The following is a 19,462-nucleotide window of genomic DNA, read 5'->3' as shown; positions in this document are numbered from 1 at the left end:
TTGTCCTTCATGTTTTTTAAAAGAAAATTAAAAAAAAAAAAAAAGAACAAACAGGCGAGGTAGACAAATGAAAGCTGTAATACAGCGCAAAGCAAAAGATCAACAGATGATATTGGTTTCCTTTTATTTATTCAATGGATAAGGAAAGCACATGCTTAGACAAAATGGAATTATAGCTGCTACCCTACAAACTGAGCTCAAGGATCATGTAAGCTGAAAGAGATGAACTCATATATGGGTAATAATACTAATGATAAAACATAGCATCCAGCTTTGCCCAGTACTACTTTTTAAATATAAAATAATATGCGAAAATATTTAGTGGCAACAAATCCCAACAATATGGTTGTCTACAGATCTAGAAGTGAAATTTTTAGATTACCTCGATCTCAGTCTTCTCTCCTTGGTAATCAGGTACAACTTTTCAAAAATGTCTCTTTTAGAGTTTATCTCTCTGTTTGCTTATCTTCTTACTCTCTTTGAGTCTGGTCCTCACTAAACTGTGAAATCTTCTCGGGCCCCAACACCAATACCTGGGTGATGTCATCGCAGTGCGTAGGGACTGGAGGGTGGCACAGGGGTGGGATAAATGGAGGCGAAATTGGCACCAACAGTCACCAGAGATGAAAGTCAGCGACAGGGGCATTAGACTGGGAGGGGACACTGAGACTAGGATTAAGTGAAAGAGTGTGTGTGCAGGTGAGAGACAGAGAGAAGGAAGGAAGGAAGGAACTGGGGAGAGAGGAAGGGAAGAAGAGGAACTGGAAACCCAGTGTCTGTTTGCAGGCAGTAAAGTCAGTCTTCAGATCAGGACCTTTGTACGCCCCAAGGCAGCACATGACCACAGCACTGTGTCAGTGAGGGCTGTGCCCCTGCTGTGCTGACTAGTCCTTTGCCCTAGGCTGAGCCATTGTCCCAGGGACCCTTGTCCTTGTCCACTGCTCTCAAGGTCATCTCTACAGGCCCATTGCCACCAAATGTATCCGGGAGTCAAAAGGAGGCGGATATCCCTTCAGTCTGGGTTTCTAAATCTTCTAAAGTCACAGAATACTTATTTATTTGCAATTGTTTCATCTCCATTGAGTGTTCAAGTTGATTTCCTGGTACAGTCCTGACTTGTACCAAGAGAACAATGCTGTGGGAAGATGAGGCTGAAGTTTGAGTATATAATAAAACAAGGGGTGGGGGGGATTGCAAGTGAAAGCTTCATGAAACACTTAATAGTCTTATAAAAGAACCCAACGCTTCAGCTCCCTGCAAAATGTCCATTCCATGAGTCCACGGGGTTGCACAAAACACAGTTCATAAAGTCTTAGTTGAACTATAATTCTTAACCTGGTCTACATGTATGGGACTCACTGAGTTGCATGAGCTTCAATCAATGGGAAACACATCTCTATTTAAATTCATTTTTTAAAAGATTTATTTATTTATTTGAAAGGCAGAGTTACAGAGAGGCAGAGGTCTTCCATCCACTGGTTCACTCTCCAGATGGCCTCAACAACCAGAGCTGTGCCGATCCGAAGCCTGGAGCTTCTTTCAGGTCTCCCACGCGGGTGCAGGGGCCCAAGGACTTGGGCCATCTTCTGCTGCTTTCCCGGGCCATAGTAGAGAGCTGGATTGGAAGAGAAGCAACCGGTGGGGCTGGCATTGTGGCGTAGTGGGTTAATGCCCTGGCCTGAAGCACTGGCATCCCGCATGGGCGTGTTCAGATCGGCACAGCTCCAGCCATTGTGGCCAACTGGGGAATGAACCATCAGATGCAAGACTTCTCTCTCTCTCTCTGCCTCTCCTCTCTCTGTGTAACTCTCACTTTCTAATAAATAAATAAATCTTTAAAAAAAAAAAAAAAAGGAAGAGAAGCAGCTGGGACTCAAACTGTGCCTATATGAGACGCAGGCGACGGCTTTACCAGCTTTGCCACAGCTCTGGCCCCGTCATTTTTTTTTTTTAATATTTTATTTATTTATTTATTTAACAGGTAGAGTTACAGACAGTGAGAGAGAGAAAGAGAAAGGTCTTCCTTCCATTGGTTCACTCCCCAAATGGCTGCAATGGCCAGAGCTGTGCCTCTTCCTGGTCTCCCATGCGGGTACAGGGGTCCAAGGACCTGGGCCATCTTCTACTGCTATCCCAGGCCACAGCAGAGAGCTGGTCTGGAAGAGGAGCAGTCAGGACTAGAATCCGGCGCCCATATGGGATGCTGGCAGTGCAGGCAGAGGATTAACCTAGTGTGCCAGAGCACTGGCCCCTGGCCCCGTCATTTTTAAAAATGTTTTTGAATGAATTGTTTTAAATAAACAATGAATGGTTTATTTTTATCTACTGAAAAGCAGAGGAGAGAGAGAGAGATCTGTCATCTGCTGGTTCACTCCCCAAAGGTCCACATGAAATTCATAATTTCCTTCAATTGGAAACATAAATAACAAACCCCAATACTAGAAGCGGCATCTGCGACTTTGTAACAAATAGAAACTACACATATTTTTATATAGCATTACAACTGTTGCAGATATCTAAAACTATTGTTTATATTCAGCCCAACATAGACATTTTGGCAATTCTCAACACTTGTTATTTAGTGTGTTAACAAAAAGACACACATAATGTCATAATTTTAAAAATATATTTCTATAAATATATATTAATATAATCCATTTCCTTTGTAATTTTGTGTTATTTTATTTCATGCATTTAAAAATGTTATTCCAAATGAAAGAAGTTTCACGGAAGCAATCCCTAGTACAAAGGAAAACATTTAAATCTCTTTGCTCCACTGGACAAAATATACTGATAGCTGGGCCTTCAACCTCAAAGAGCCAGGGTAATGTCAATTTGCAAATTAATGTCCCAGGTTAGTGCACAGATTGCCCAGATGCTATGCAGGGCTTTAACTAATCCCGAGAGTCTCAGGACTTACTGAGGAAGATTTCTTGAGGTTCTGGTTTTAATAAGGAAAAGAGTTGGCTCTGGATTTGATGCCTAATAGCTGAGCTTCTAAACCTCTAAATATGTGATGGGGCATCATCCTCAAATCCTTGTACAAGGAAATAGAATTGGAGTATCCCAAAAAATCCAATCTTTACAAAAAAAAAAAAAGAAACCTGAGGAAGCAACCTGCCAGAAATCGAGAGCAACAAGCTTGAACCAGGTTTTGCTTTTTCTGTACTGTGCAGTGTGCAGGTAAGGAGACCTGTCACAGCGAGCCTCTAGGGCTGTACAGTCAGCCCCTTCTGGCCTGGCATCAGATGTCGAAGCAGCACCAGGCTTCTCAGGTTAGTGACCTGGCTCAGGTGCCCGGGTGACCAGATGGTGACTGGCACTAACTCAGAAGATGGTGAGTCACGGTTTGTGGTTCCCGAGGGACTCTGGCAGACATAGAAAGGGTCAGGTTATGTCCTGTGTGGCTCCATGGGGCCCACAGTACCCCCAGAGTGCATCAGTGAGCTGTGTCACATGCCATTCCACACTTCCTGGACCTCAGTTTCCAAGTCTGAAAGGTTAGAGGAAGAGAGGGTAGGGTAGACTGTGCTTTTTTTATTTATTTATTAAAGATTTATTTATGTACTTATTTGAAAGTCAGAGTTAGGGAGAGAAAGAGAGAGAGAGGTCTTCCATCTGCTGGCCCACTCCCCAGATGGCCTCAGCAGCCAGGGCTGGGCTAGGTCAAACCTAGGAGCCAGGAGCTTCATCCAGGTCTTCCATGTGGGTGGCAGGGGCCAAAGGACATGGGCCATCTTCCACTGCTTTCCAAGGTGCATTAGTAGGGAGCTGGGCTGGAGGTGAAACAGCTGGGACTTGAACCAGCACTCACACAGGATGCAGACTATGTTTGTAAAGTTCTGTATCACATAATCTATTACCACCTGCCATGGGGATTCCAAATATTACACAGATGACTACTAAATACACATAATCCCTTAATTAGAGAGGTATGTTTTAAAATAGCCCTTCCAATGAATCAGAATGCCCATGAAATCTGTGCCTGGTACAGGAAAGGCATCCAACAAGAGTGCATTCAATTAAATTTAAAAATAAATCATTGCTAATTTAACATTATGAGAATTATTATCAAAAAAATTTATACTACCATCTACAATAATAGATTTGTCTAGAATAATTTAATTTAAGCTTCTTAATCAAACTGTGAAAGCCAGAGCGAACATCCAGGTCAAGTTTGATGTAAACACTTTATATTGTTTACAAGTCATCTATATGGGCATTTCATATGTCGATTGCCTAGATTACTTTTTGTAATGGCAATATTAATACAGCAGAGTTTGCCTTAGTGCTGTATAGAAATATTGTCCAATGACTTGACAACAAATGTCCTTGTAGACCAGTTTTCTTTGTGAGGAAATTTTTTAGAGACTCAGAAAAGTCCCAACTATTCCACCACCAGCCTGAAGGTCCCTTCAAGAGGAGGGAATGCCATAGCATTTCTCCCCCTAGCTATTAATGATCCTAGACAGAAGCAATATATTGACATTAATTCAGCTTGAGATGTACAATCAATATTGGATTCTTTCCTAGCATGAATGTTTGGTGTAGGACGGAGTATTCAAAAGCACAATGGGCAGGAAAAGAACACCAAAAATTCACCTTTCCCATGGCTCCAACCAAAGCAAACCTTTCTGCTAGTGCTTCTTGGTGACGTTAAGCAGACATCCGTACTGCTTGTCACATGTGGAGGTGAGTCTTACCAAGCTTAGTGCAATTACACTGATTAGCCATCTATAAACAGACTGCGTTCTGATGGGCTCTTTAATTGATTTGCTTACCTAATATTTCTAATCACAGCTCTGTCTCTGCCTGATGAGGTTGCCTTTAGCTCTTTGAGCCATAGCTGTAAATCAAACTGTGCTCCAGAACCCCTTCCTTGCCAGAGGGCTGGGAAGGAATTGAGAGATAGAAACAAGGGAGAAAAAGTCGAGGCCAAGATGTTTCACTCCCTCAAAACAGAAATGGTCCGAGAGTTTCTGATTACATGACACACATACCACACACACGTGTGCTGGGCTATATATTCTCTAGGGTCTGCTTTAGCATTTATGAAAGTCTGTTTTGGGGTTTTCAAGTCTGAGTAGATGGTATTTGAAGAAAGGCGCAGAAACACTGATAGCAAATACGAAGTTAAGCAAGATCGTGGAAATATTGTTAGCAATGCTTTTATTTATTGATGTCACCCTTATCTTAGTCGGGATCAGGGTTTGCTGGGGTAGTTTCCAGCACATTGAACAGAGGATCAAAGATAAAGATTCTCTCCATTGCTGTGATAAGCCCAACATTCCTCCCTTATCACTAAATTAGCAACAACCTAACGTATTGAGGAGTGGTTGTGAGCATCCTGGAGTTTAAAGAATGGGTTAGCAGGGACCCACTCAGGCCTTGAACTGGCAGAGGTGGCTGGAGGGTGGTAGAGCCATGGGCCAGTTGCCTCAGCCTGGAGCAACTTCATGCATTTACCATAGTGTTCTGGTGCAAATGTTTCCTATGCATATGAAAAAGTCAAGAAGTAATTGTCTATTAAATGGCAGAAGATCATCTTGCAAAATCTAGGCCTGGCAGTGCCAGGGTCAATTGAAGTCATAAACGGTGCATGGAATGAGCCACTCCTTACTTTAGAAAGTTGAACTAGAATGCCTTCGGGAAGACAAGCACACTGCACCACAGCCAACCAGGCAACTGCGGTTTCAGTCCCTGGTTTACACTTTCATGGTGGTCTGCTTTCTAAACCTAGTCCCCTTGAGGCAAAGCCAAGCCCGGATCTTGGGGAGTAATGGCTCCCTAAATTTGGGAACTGCAGCAGCCCAAGCACATAGAAAGGTCTCACTTAGGTTGAGGACAAGGTTTGCCTGCATGCCCCTATCTTCACACCTGTTATCCAAAGCCCCTACTCTCAGGATGTTGTGTGCAAACTAGATATTCTCTGGGGTCTGCTTTGGCATTTATGAATGCATCACCCTCAGGTGACATGGACTGCGGGGTCCCTCCCCTTAGGACATTTCATCTCCCTGTCTCTTTCTTCCACTCCTGGCTCTCCTGATGGAGTTTCTTTTCCTTGCTCCCACTCTGAAGATGGCAAAACTCTCCGATCTACCTCTCCACTTTGTCTTCTCGCAACCCCAGCCCTAGCCTGAGTGTGTGGGAGCAGAAACACTGACTGCACATTTGCATCTGTACTTTTCTCTCTTGCCCATGGCCTTGTGGGTATTTTGTTTGTTTGTTTTGAGTCTTTAGGTTTCTGCTTTGCTGTGGGCTGAGAGAGAAACTGATAGGACAATATACACACAGCATAATATGGCTGGATAGTTCTTTTTTTGAAAGACTTATTTATTTATTTGAAAGGCAGAGTTACACAGCCAGAGGCAGAGAGAGAGAGAGAGAGACAACAGCTAGGGCTAGGCCAGGCTGCAGCCAGGAGCCAAGATTCAATGTGAGTCTCCTACATGGGTGGTGAGGACCCCATCATTGTGAACATCACCTGCTGCCTCCCAAGGGTGCACATTAGCAGGAAGCTGGCATCAGGAAAGGAGTCAAGTTGCACTCCGCTTGGGAATATGGGCATCCCTACTTGCATCAAACACCTGCCCCTAAGCATACAGTAATTTTTAAAAAGAGATTAACTTATTTACTTGAAAGTCAGAGTTACAGAGAGACAGAGACAGAGAAAGAGAGACAGAGAGAAGTCCTCCATCTGCTGGTTCATTCCTCAAATGGCTGCAACGGCCGGAGCTGTGCCAACCTGAAGCCAGGAGCCAAGAGCTTCTTCCAGGTCTCCTCCATGGGTGCAGGGGCCCAACAACTCGGGCTATCTTCTACTGCTTTCCTAGGCATAGCAGAGAGCTGGATCAGAAGTGCAGCAGCCCTGGTTCAAACCAAGGCAACTCTGCAGCATTGGCCCCTACAGTGAATTCTAAAAAGACATTCTTTTAGGAATCTTTCATATGCAGCTGAACAGTCTTTTAATCTTTGTTTTAAATTGTGAAATACTTTTGTTTCATAAAATAGTCATGATACAGAAATTAATGACACACATTATGTGCTTACTACCAAAAACTATAGAGATATTAACACTTCATTCTGTTGTCTTTTTAAACAGTAGTCTTTTTCTTATAATTTCCTTGGCTGTTCTTGGGCATTTATTCTCCTATATGAGCATTCATTTAATTACAATTTTTAAAAATTCCTGTTGGGATCTTAATTGGAATTGTGGTGCATATATATAAATTTGGGGAAATTGACTTTTAATGGTATTTAGACTTCCCATTTAAGCAATGTTGTAAGTCTTCTCATTCGTTTAAATCTTATTCTGTGATTTTCTCTGTGAGTCCTGTGGTTTTCTTATTTTATTTATTTAGAAATATCTAGGGGCCAGCACTGTGGCATAGCAGGTAAAGCCACCACCCCCTGCAGTGCCGGCATCCCCTATGGGCACAAGTTCAAGTCTCAGCTGCTCTTCTTCTGATCCAAATCCCTGCTAAATGTGCCTGGGAAAGCAATAGAAGATGACCCAAGTGCTTGGGACCCTGCACCCACATGGGAGACCCGGAAGAAGCTCCTGGCTCCTGGTTTCAGCCTGGCCCAGCCCCAGCCACTGTGGCCATTTGGGGAGTGAACCAGTGGATGGAAGAACCTCTCTCTCTCTCTCGCTCTCTCACTCTCACTCTCGCTCTCTCTCCTTCCCTCTCTCCCTCTCTCTCTGTCTCTACTTCTCCCCTTCCCTCTCCCTCACTGTAACTCTGCTTTTCAAATAAATAAATCTTCAAAAAATAAAGTTCACTGTCTCTCTCTCTCACACATAAAGTAAATCCAAAACTAGAGGACTGAGGACTTGTCTCTATAGCCACCGGGGACCTAGGCTCTTTTCTCCTCTGTGAGTATAATCTAGGTGCAGGGTGTCCAGCCTCAGTATCGCTTTTTGACATCAGCAGCCATTTCCAAGTGCAGGAGGCAGGGAAGAGGAAGAAAACACCATCACTGAAACCCCATGCATATCTTCAACCTACATCTCTTTGGACAGCATTTGGTCACCAATCTATTTACCTGAGAGCAAGGGAGGCGGAGAAATTACTCCATGCTAGCAGCATGTATCCTGCTAAGTATTTATGGATTTTCCTCTGTGACACCCAGTGTGTTTTGTTTTGTGGGATGCTATTAGGTGCTATGGGAAGGAAATAAAGGCTTATGGAAAATGTAGGTAACACGGGAGTAAACAACGGAGCTAAATAAGTTCTTTACTGCAGGACTTCTACCAATTTAAAACACTAAGAAGGTGTGCAGAAAGGGGAACTCCTTTACACTGTTGATGGGAATGTAAGTTAGCGTAGCCACTGTGGAAAACAGTATGGAGATTCCTTTAAAACCCAGAAATAGACTGGTCAAATGATCTAGCAAAACCACTACTGGGTATATACCCGAAAGACATCAACACATTGTATCCAAAGAGATACCTGCACCACCATGTTTATAGCAGCACTGTTCACAACAGTCAAAATATGGAACTAAGGTGTCCATCATCAGATGAATGGGTAAAGAAATATGTGTGTGTGTGTGTGTATTATGGAATATATTCAGCTATAAAAAAAAAAATGAGATCCTACCAGTTGCCTCAAAATGGCTGGATCTGGAGGACATTGTGTTGAATTAAATAAGCCAGACACAGAAAACAAATTCTGCACGCTCTTCCTCATTTGTGGGAGCTAAAATTAAAAATAAATCCAAAACAAAAGAAGAATGGAATGCCTGTGTATATTAGTTTTACTGCAAATACAGCATTTGCTTGAACTTGGTTTTAAATCTGTACCAAATGGTTAAAAAATTATATACTACTACAGTTTTAATGATTTCATGTTTATTTTAACGTTTACTTTATACGAGTGAAGTTGAACATCTTTGCGTTTGATTGTTGTTTATAGCCCTTGCCTATTTTTCTGTTGAACTACGGTCTCTTTGCTGCTTATTTGTTGAACTCTTTATTTAGTGAAGCATTAAACCTTTGGCTGTAATGTAAACTAAAAATATGCCATCTCAAAATAATAAATAAAATATTAAGTTGGAAAAAAAAGTGAAACATTTCCCCCAGTGTACCTGCAAGGAGAGGAAGGAGGTCTTAATAGCTTTATATCAGTCCTAGAAGGTAAGTTAATTTTATGGGGAATATAAATTAGAAAAGCTTGGTTGCCAAATATCACAGCTTTCTTTATTACATCAGGAGGACAGATAAGTCGCTGTATGAAGATGGAGGAGTTTATTGTTCCAACCCCAAATGTAGGGACCTGGCTCGAGTCACGTCTTTAGATTCATCCTGCTCTGCGGTCCCAGGTTCTCTGTTTACTACTATGCTAGCACCATACACACAGTGCTACAGCAGGCTTCCTGTGGGTGGGGGGGTGTTCCTGTATGTGAATGTGCCTGGCACACAGTGGGGACTCAGTAAGTGTGAGTGCCCTTCCCTTTTCCTTTCTCAGCATGGTCTCCAATGGAATGCCACAGACATTGAAGCACTCGTAGAGGTTGACTCTTTGCACAAAGAGCCAACGCGGCATTCGCTCCATGGATTTGAGTCCTTTTACATAGTAAAATATCATTTTGAAAAATGCAATCTGTGTTGCACCTCCCAATTGGAAATGATGAGAATGTGTGTGGGGGATGCTCCATCATCTAGTTCACCTGCTCCGTGTCAGGAAAAAGCTGCAGAATCAACTGACATTAGCCCTGTCCACGTGGGCACTTGAAAATCTGTGGTCATCAATGTCTAAATTTACAATTATAATCTTCAGAATGATACGGTGGAGGTAGAAATCAAACGACAAACTTTTTACTTTTTAAATCATATATGAATGAATTTATAAAGGTTTGCTTACATACAATACTTGGTTCAATTTATTATTATAAGATTCTGATTATTGGATTTAAATGAGGCACAGGGGGGACCAGGGCAAAATTTTATTGATAAGTTATTCACTTACAATTTTGTAACTAAGCCAAGAAGAGCTCACCTTAGTGGCCCGTGGTTTATCTGGAGCCCCAGAAATATTGTCTTAGGGTGTCTGAGTCAAGGCACAAAGTGGTTAGGTGGTGTCCTTCAGGATGTACTGTTAACCTCTCTGAAGCAACTATCTGGGTGCCAAGAAACCAGACCCCAAATGCACTCCCTGCTGAGCCACTTGCATTTGGCCTATGGAAGAAGCACACAAACCAGCTCTATTTTTGACAATTCCTGGAGGATCTTTTATATCCAGGAAGAAGAGACTGCATCCATAACTGGAGAACTCAAGCAAAAAGGCTGCATCCCTGTAGCTGCGTGGTCATTGATGTAGGCAGTGGTCATTCCTGCAGCATTCTGAATGTAGAGATGCCTATCATAATCTTCCTGCTCATTGCTTCTTTTTTCTTGTTGTTGTTGTTTTTCAGTATAATAAAGTATACAAGAACTTAAAGGAGTGTTCTCAAAATGGAGAGAATTTCTGCAAGCAGGTCACATCGATTCTTCAGCAAAGGTACAGAATAGACATTTGCAATAAGCAGCTCTTGTTTTGCAGTTGCAGCAAGTGATGTGGCTGGAGGAGTGATTACAGGCTGTCCTACTTTCCAGAATATGGTGCTACACTTTGGTACTTGAGAGATTGCTTTTAAGAGTGATTCTCCTCTATCACACATTTATCAATTGAGCACCGTAAAAACAAACGAACAACAGGAATAATTCTGCTTGGGAAGCCTCAGTCAAGTGTATTCTAATTGCATAGCTTGAGTTCATCCCCTGCCCCTGGGGCCCAATGATGCACCTGCTGTATATGCTCAGTATTGTACTTTTCAACCAGGGGCAATTATTAGTTTACAGTTTTGTCTCTCCAACAAGAGAAGAGGCTGTATTTTGCTGATTATTGTGTATTGAGCTCTTAGAGCCTGGCATTTTTCTTTCCTTTTTTTAAAAATTAATTTATTTATTTGAAATGCAGAGTCACACAGAGAGAGAAGGAAAGAGAGAGAAAGGGAGGTCTTCCATCCACTGGTTCACTCCCCAATTGGCCACAATGGCCGGAGCTGCACCAGTTGGAATCCAGGAGCCATGAGCTTCTTCTGGGTCTCTCACGTGGGTGCAGGGACCCAAGGACTTGGGCCATCCTCCACTGCTTTCCCAGGCCATAGCAGAGAGCTGGATCAGAAGTAGAGCAGTCAGGTCTTGAACCGGAGCCCATATGACATGCCAGCATGGCAGGTGGCAGCTTTATCCGCTACACCACAGCACTGGCCCCCTTTTTGATTTCTTTGCTGAATGTCAGATGAATGAAAGAAAGGACGGATGAATGAAAAGCCACCACTTTCAGTGTTCTGTCCCCTTCATACAGGTGTGACTATCAGTAAAATTGCTCGCTGTGCTGAAATGAGCCCGCTTAAGTCATTCAACAATGTTAGAAACATCTCTGCTTAAAATTAGAGGAGCCAGAGGCTGGGGTCATAAAGGAGCTCTCAGACCTTTCCCTACACAGCTCTGCAATAAACACTTCCAAAGAGACCTTGAAAAGAGATTGCTCCTGGGAGCAAAGCCAGCCCATGTTTAAAACACAAAGTGCTGTGGATTGAGTGCATCCTGTGTTCGTGGGTCAAGGCCAGAGAAGATTAGCTTTATCAGAACCAATAAATGAGGCCAAAGAAAGATATGGGAAAGCTCAACCAGGCCTTTCTAAAGAAAAACCCAGGCTTAACAAATGGAGTCAAAAAGAATTTTTTTTTTTAATTTAAAGGTTGTATCTACTTATTATAGGCTAGAGTGACAGAGAGAAAAAGGGGGCAAGATAGAGAGAGAGAGTTTCCATCTGCTGGTTCACTCAGGTAGTCACAATGACCAAGGTTGGGGGAGGCCAATGCCAGGATCCCAGAACTCCATCTGGAACTCCCACACGAATGTCATGGGCCCAAGTACTTAGGGCATCCTCTGCAGCTTTCCTGGGTGCATTAGCTGAAACCTGGATCAGAGGTGGAGCAGCTGGAACTCAACCGTCACTCAGATACAGGATGCCAGTGTTGCAAGCCTACAGCTTTACCTGCTGCTTGACAAAAACACCAGCCCCAAGAAAAAAATTTCAAGTATGACATTCTAATGGCCAAACTGGTTAGATTCCATGAAAGAGAAAAGGAGAGGATCCATTTGGGAAGGATTTTCTTGTCTAAAAAAGTTTTTATCAGTCTCAAAGGAAATTATTTAAATAAGACTAATTATTCTTTAAAAATCCAACTCATGACTGAGATTGGAAAGCATTTGTGGCCTGTGATCGGGAAGAATCTGTACACACGTCAGCCACACACCTGACCTGTCCTGCAGTCACCTGGTCCTTGATGACTTGGTGTCACAGAGTTCAGGTGCTGCCTGCTAGAGAGCCATGAAGATGGAAGGCTGGAGACAAAGAACAGGCTCAACAGTGCACTGAAAAAAACCTGGGGGCATGTGGGAGGGTGTCGCTGCTTGAAAACTGCTTTCTTAGTTTTCCCTTGTCCACATCACTCTCCCATCTCCGCTGTGCCACAGAGCGATCTCCTGTCTGTGCACAGAGCCTTCCCTCCTTGTGTGTGTCTCCCTCAAGGTCACCACCTGCCCAGGCCACCACCTCCCAGGCCCCTCGAATGTGTAAAACCCTCCACCCGCCCACTTACAGGCTGGAACAAGCCGAGGCTCTGAAGATACCTCCCTTCATGCTTTTGCATCCATAAGGAGCCTAATTTCGAACTTGAAAATCTAAAAAGAACGCTATAGGTTAGCAAAGTGACCAAGCCATTCTTGGATTAGAAAACAAAAACTGTACAGCACACATACAAAGACTATGTCTCATGTTCTGCCTAGAGAAAAAAAATGCTAGATATTGGGTCATGTATGTAGTAAATACTTTCCTAAACATTTTGTAAAGCTAACCTTGTGCAATTAAATCACCCACCCTTAACCAAAATGCCATTTGTCGTTACTTTACACTGATTCTGATATACACACATTTGCAACGTCCCCTCCTCCTTGTGCTTTCGATCGCCCTGCCCTGCCCCCTGCTCAGCTCTTGATCATGCAGTTAACCTGGAGGATGTTTGTCCACCCTAAGGAGACAGTCTTTGGGGAGAACTGCTTCCTAACGGACACAAACACTCTGTCAGTCTATGAAAACGCAGTACATTGTGTTCTTGCATTCCGATATGTCAGCTGCCACAGACAGAGGCTGCTTCACTTCCTAGCTTTGGCTCATTTCTCTCCTGTGGGAGTGATATGATTCTGAGGTCACTACTTCTTCCTGTGGTGTTTGAGCTGAGTCCGTGTTATAACCTGTCACAAGGATGCATGGCCATAGCAGAGCTGGCGTTGCTTTCTCCTTGTTCTGTAAATTCAAAATTACTTTCCATGACATACCTAAGAGGCTGATTCCCACCAACTGTCCAGAAATGAGCCCAGGACTTACTTTCCTCATAAATGCATGGGTTTATTACAGATACATCAATGACACCAGACCTTTCCTCTTGTTATTGTTGCTATTTTTTTAAGCACCTGGAAAGCCAGTACTCTTCAAAACAAACTATCCTATTAATTAGGGTTGGAGACAAGTATAATGCCATAAGAAAAATCCCACATGACAAGTAAAATAGTACTCTTGGAATACATATGGCACACATTTCCAGTAAAGTTTATGACACAGAAAATCATGGAGGCGAACCCAGTGGCTGGCATAATGAAAGACACAGTAAAGGAGTACTTTAGGCTTTGAATTAGGGGTGCCTGCCAACTAAAATGCACTCAATAAGTAATTGTAAGTTAAGTGAATAAATAAATAAAAATAGTTAGGAGTTATTCCACCTACATCATTATAACAAGGTCTTCACCGTCTGTCCTTGGTGGTTGACACTTCCAGGCACCTTGCTTAAGAGGGCATTTGCATGTGGTTCTGCTCCACAGAGTTCTGAATTAGCAGGTGGATAGAAGAGGCGGCATCGCAATCAAAGCTGCAAATCCAGACAATGTTTCCTTTCCAGGCTCAGCTGCCTCCTTGCATTCATTCTAATTGGTGGTGATAGAAACTGCGGTTGTTTTTAAAACCCTACTTGCCTGGATATTCTGCAATGCATGGTCATGCTTCACTTTTTGGCCAGTTGGTTACTTCAGTTTCCTTCTGTGCAATTGCAAACTGAGGTTTGACCAGAGACACACAGCAGCTCCTGAGATGCCTAATGGCAAAGTCCTTAAGTTCACTTTCTTATAATCACAGATCAAATTTAAAGAGAAAATGTACATTCCCAGAAACTATTTATAAGTGTCTGGCACCCTGCACTCTGACAGCAAATATTTAAACAGGCTTTGATGGGAAAATCTATCGTTCTTCTGTAAGAAAGCTTAATACCAGGCTGCTAGGAACTGCTGCTAGGAAAGGAAAGGAAAGGGAAGGGAAGGGAAGGGAAGGGAAGGGAAGGGAAGAAGGAGGAACTGTAGTTGGCCATTTGTGCCACCCATGATTTGTTTCAGATAGTGTCAACAAAAGAATAAAAAAAAATGGATTTCAATTTTTGAGAACCTTTGAGAGAATCCCCCAGAAATGCTCACCTTTTCCGCTCTAGCATTATCCTGGGTGGTCTTCACTCCCACGGCCTCAGCTCTGCCGTGTAGCAATGACAACCAAATGTGTATTGGTAGTCGACATGACATGTCTTAACTATACTTCGAACGACATATTTGACAATGCATTAGCTGTTTCCACCCAGATTCCCACGGCACTACAAAGCCAACACATCCAAACCAGAGAGTATTAACTTTTCTGCAAAGTTGATCCTCCTTCTGGATTTTTCCTTGTGAACTGAGACTGCTGCCCACCCAAACAAGTCCAATACCTGCGTGTCACCCATTTCTACAACTACTTCTTTCTCAACTCATAACCAAGACTTCATATTTCTCTTTCCTAACTCCCCTTTAGGGCATAGCTTTATTTTTTTAAAGCCCTGTTATATTGTTCTGGAAAAAGTATCTCAAACTATTCTTCTGTCTAGAGGTGCTGCCTCACCCTGTGGAATTTGCATACTACACAAAAAGGCACCTGGCTGGGTGGGAGACAAATCCAATCCACCTGCATCCTTCAGAGCTTTCGTCCTGGCTCCAAGCTGTGTCCCTTTAGAGGGTCTCCTTTTTTTCAAATTTAAGCAAAATTACCTCAACTTGAGGCCCTGGCCCTGGCCCTGTCTCTAGTGCACCTCTCACTCTGAGGACCTGTCCCTGTTTAAGATCCTTCAAAGACTCCCATGCCATTTAGGATAAAATCCAACCCTCATAGCATCTTAAAAGAGGATCTTCAAGATCTGGGCTCTGCATTCTTATCCATCCACTCTCTAACTCCCCATGTCCTTTCCCTCCTTCTTACCAAGCCACTTGCAAATCTCCCCCACCGTGGGTGAGTTCCTCACCACCACCACCAGCAGCAGCAGCAGCAGTAGGGGTGCCTGCCTCTGTAAGGGCTGTGTTGCCTGCTTGACAGATGCTTCTTCACCCTCATTCTTCAAGCTTCCATCATCCCACTGTGGCAGGCCTTCCTTGGATCAAAATCACGCCTCTTGGGTCTACCTGTAGAATGAGTGCTTCCTCTGCTCTAGCTCTTACTGCTCCACACGGTTACTCTCTGTCTCACCACGGTAGGCAGAAGTCCTTGAGGATCTTTGCATCCCACCTGAGTAGTATGGGCCTGGCACAGAGTACGTATGCAGTAGATGTTCACCAAGTGAATAGCTGCACTAATGTATGACTGGTTCTGGGCCTTCGAGCACTCAGAACTCTGAAGAAGTTCGCCTTAGGCTATTTCTGAGTAGCAATAAATGGACAGACATGTCAATAATATTCACTAATATAATATGTAGCATATTATATGGAACAAAAGCTAGACAGGTATCCTGATCCAGCTCGTTTCGTGGAGTCATAAGGTTCTGTGTGGGAAGGGATACAGCTGTTATCAAGCACATCCAGCTCAGTGGGGGTACCCTGGAGGGGGGGAGGAGGTCAAACGTGCAGGCCTGCTCTCCGCTCACTCCCCTCCCATCCAATCAGAATGACCACACTAGTATCTATATGATATGCAAGGATTTTGTATAACATTCCGTATCCCAGATACAACATTTGGAAAACCACCTTTCTTAACTTTACCTGGCTTTCCCCAGCAATTACCCCTCTCCGCTACACACACACACACACACACACACACACACACTCACACACACACACGTGCACTCAGTTGGGAAATGAGCAGGCAAGGAGGAGCAGGAGTTCTAGAGCCCCCATGGCTGGAGGTGGAGGGTGTAGAGGTGCAGGGCAGCAGCACTGTGGCACAGCGGGTTAAAGCCCAGCCTGCAGCACCGGCATCCCATAAGGACACCAGTTTGAGGCCCAGCTGCTCCACTTCCAATCCAGCTCCCTGCCAATGCACCTGGGAAAGCAGCAGAGGATGGCCCAACTGCTTGGGCCCTTGCACCCAAATGGGAGACCTAGAAGGAGCTCCTGGCTCCTGGCTTTGAATCAGATTGGATCAGCTCAGCCCTGGCCATTGTGGCCATTTGGGAAGGCACCAGAAAATGGCAGACCTCTCTGTCCCTACCTCTCTCTGTAACTCTGTCTTCTGAAAAAATAAAATAAATCTTAAAAATAATAAATAAAGCTACCATGGGGCACGCGTTCCCTGGGCCTGTAGTGACTGGCCAGCCCAGGAGGGCACCGCCCTCTCTCATCCTCCCCTTTCTCCTTTGTTTACACCCCAGGAAGCAGGGTTAAGGCCTTCAGTAAGGATGCAGGGGGCTGGCTAACCAGCAACAGAGCTTTGACTGGAAAATTTTTTCAAATTGCCTAAAACCAATTTTAAATTCAACCTGTTTGTAAGAGGAACTTGCGACTGTCTTTCAAAGAATAAATTAATAAAGCCTGAGTGGAGAACACCCATTTGCCAGACCCTGAACCAAAGCTGTTGCTGGTGAAGAACAGGATGTAAGCCACAGGAGGGGTACCCTGGGTGGGGAACTGGGATGACGAAAATTCCTCCCTAATCCATGACAGAGGGAGGCCTCTGCCACCTGCCGTCTTCAAGCATGAGAAAGCCTTAGCTCAATTTGAGTTAATTCCACATAGACACGGGGGTGGCTACAGGTTGATTAAGCCACTTTTTATAATCTTAATTGTATTAGCGCAGGCTTTGCTAGAATTGATTACATGGTCGTCATATTATTCTTGCAGTTTAATGTGTGCCCTGTCTAAAGCATTCAACCTGAAACCATGTATTTTCCATCTCGGCTTTCTTTCAACAGTCTAGTTTACTTTTAAATCTAAGTCAAATATTGGTCACTGCCTTGTTGGTTAGTCTTCTTTATTGCTAATGAAAATGCATTGACCTGCCTTGACTGCTGAAAGGAAATTAGAATATAAACGGATTAAAAGCCAGAGCAAGTTATTTCCCTGGTCTTGAGTCTTTAAATCTCACTGCAATATTCTGAGACTGAGTTAGCCATGGAAGGATACACGCATAATCCTCTCCACGTGTGCCAAGAAAAGTGCTCGGAGGGGCATCTTCCCTCGGCTATGGTGGCTCTCCGGAGTCAGCCTGTTTGGCTGCAAACTCTGAGAGAGCAGCTTAAAGGGACTTGGAAGAAACCAGTCTAAGTGGGGCTCTGCGCTGCTTGGGAAAACACAAACAGCATTTCTTTCTATTTGGCAGGAATTCTGAAAGGAAATCTAGCGATCTAATGATCTATCTAATGAGAGAGAGAGAGAAAAAAAACACTCCATTAGACCGTAGCACAAAGTGTCACATCACAAAGTTATTTTCCCCGGCAAACATCCCAACTTAGGAAACCGGCAACTCTCTCTACCTGCCACTTGGAATGTGGCCTCCTACAGAAAAAAGGCTTTTTCCTAGGGAGGAATTTCACCACAGGCACCTGTTCAGACAAAAGCTGATGAGGGCCAGACCCTGTAAGCCCCACGTGTGCCCTGCTGCAGCTTTCTAAAGTGAAGGGCTGAGTGGCAGGAGGCGTGGTGACAGTGCACCCTCCGGGCTGCGTGCCATTCCCTTTCCTTCTGACTTGCCGAGTCATCTCCTGAGGTTCCCAAAATAGCCATCAGGGCTTTGCACGCGAGAAGAGATGCGCAGATGATTCTAGCTTGCTTTTCTTGGTTTATCTGAACGCCAATTCTAAAACTCTTTGGAGTCATCAATAAATCACAGGCAGAGAGACACAGAAGATGATGGTGGCGTTCAGGAAGGTGGTGTCCAAGTCACCCCAGCCTTGCAGGGCTAGGCTGGTGACGTGTGCCTTAAGAGGCCCCCACCTTCCCCACTTTTCCTGACAGTTAACACTGTCACCGTGCACCCCAACACACCTTACCGTGGCATAGATGTTTTGGAAAGAGGCTGGGGAGCTGTTCTGTCTGCACAGAGGCTGCTGTGCGTTGCGGCTCCAGAACCTGTGATGATTCCAAATGCATATTAAAGGCAGTGTTACTTTGCCCCCAGAAACCTCCACCTGCAGCCTCCTCCCGCTGGCTTCAGAGATAGGAGATGGAGTACTTAAGCATGTAGATTCTCCAGCCAGACTGCGTTCAAATCCACCACGTCTTTCCTGTGTGCTCTTAGGCGAGTGATTGGCTAAACACTGTGCCTCAATCTTGCCCTCCATGAAATGGGTGGAAGAGTGTGTCTCCCTCATGGGGATGATCATAGATTCAACAACGAAATACCCTGAGATCAGCACTCGGCAGCAAGGCGTCCGGTAAACAGCGCCGCACTCTGCTGCATGTGGGCAGAGAGCGGGTGGACAGTGTCAGGAGAAGGCTGTCGGGAGGCACGCTCTTCACGTACAGGAGACAGGAGAGCAACTCTGAGCAGCAACCTGGGAGCCACCCGTTTACCCCTAAAACCCGTGTGCATAAAAATGAAGGCTTCCGGTGCAAGACATGCTGGGGGCAGTTGAATCTCCGTAGGCTGCTTTCTTGCCAATGCTCAAAAGAAAGTCAGGGAAATATTGGAGTGCGGGACAAAGATGACCAAACTGAAACAGGAAGAGCCCAGAACTCTTCCTGAGAGCAAGCCCGGAACCAGGAGCCTCGCCCTCCCCTGCCACCGAAACCCAGCTTCCTTCGCCCCTGAGTGAATCCAGTTAAGTCAATGACATAGAGGATCACACACTCCTTCCTGGCGGTGGGCCTTCTTGTTTCCACCTCACCCCCGAGACACGGTGCGCAGCTTGTAAGGACAATGGGATTCCGAGGAAGAGGCTGGGCCTGGCAGCCTCGCCCTTGGTTAGAAGCCATGTAGGATTTTGTGTGAACGATGGGTGAGCAAGCTGTGAATTCTTGCTCCTTGGCCTCCCCACCTGTGAGTACCTGGGTGCTCTGACTTTACCGGTCCTTTTGGATAACGATCATATTTAAATAATTCACATGTATTAAGAACTCGTTTTGGTGGGGCCG

At 44.4% G+C, this 19,462-nt stretch overlaps 1 protein-coding gene and 1 long non-coding RNA gene across 3 annotated transcripts in view; one reads left to right on the top strand and one right to left on the bottom strand.

Moving 5' to 3' along the window:
• The window catches only part of NOSTRIN (nitric oxide synthase trafficking), a 58,920-nt gene that overhangs the window by 850 nt on the left and 38,608 nt on the right, over positions 1 to 19,462 (top strand). For both annotated transcript variants that reach the window (XM_070070729.1, XM_008258703.4), the window contains exon 2: positions 10,417 to 10,502. In XM_070070729.1, the coding sequence (XP_069926830.1) occupies positions 10,417 to 10,502 (86 nt within the window). The remainder of the gene's footprint in view (positions 1 to 10,416; positions 10,503 to 19,462) is intronic.
• Positions 9,873 to 19,456, bottom strand: LOC108176854 (uncharacterized). Its single transcript, XR_007920388.2, has 3 exons — positions 13,836 to 19,456; positions 12,655 to 12,736; positions 9,873 to 11,274 (listed from the first exon to the last, which is right to left on the bottom strand). It is a non-coding gene; the product is annotated as an uncharacterized lncRNA (long non-coding RNA).

Source organism: Oryctolagus cuniculus, chromosome 3 (genome assembly GCF_964237555.1).
Source record: "Oryctolagus cuniculus chromosome 3, mOryCun1.1, whole genome shotgun sequence".
Lineage (NCBI taxonomy): Eukaryota > Metazoa > Chordata > Mammalia > Lagomorpha > Leporidae > Oryctolagus > Oryctolagus cuniculus.
This window is presented reverse-complemented; position numbering and strand designations above follow the sequence as displayed.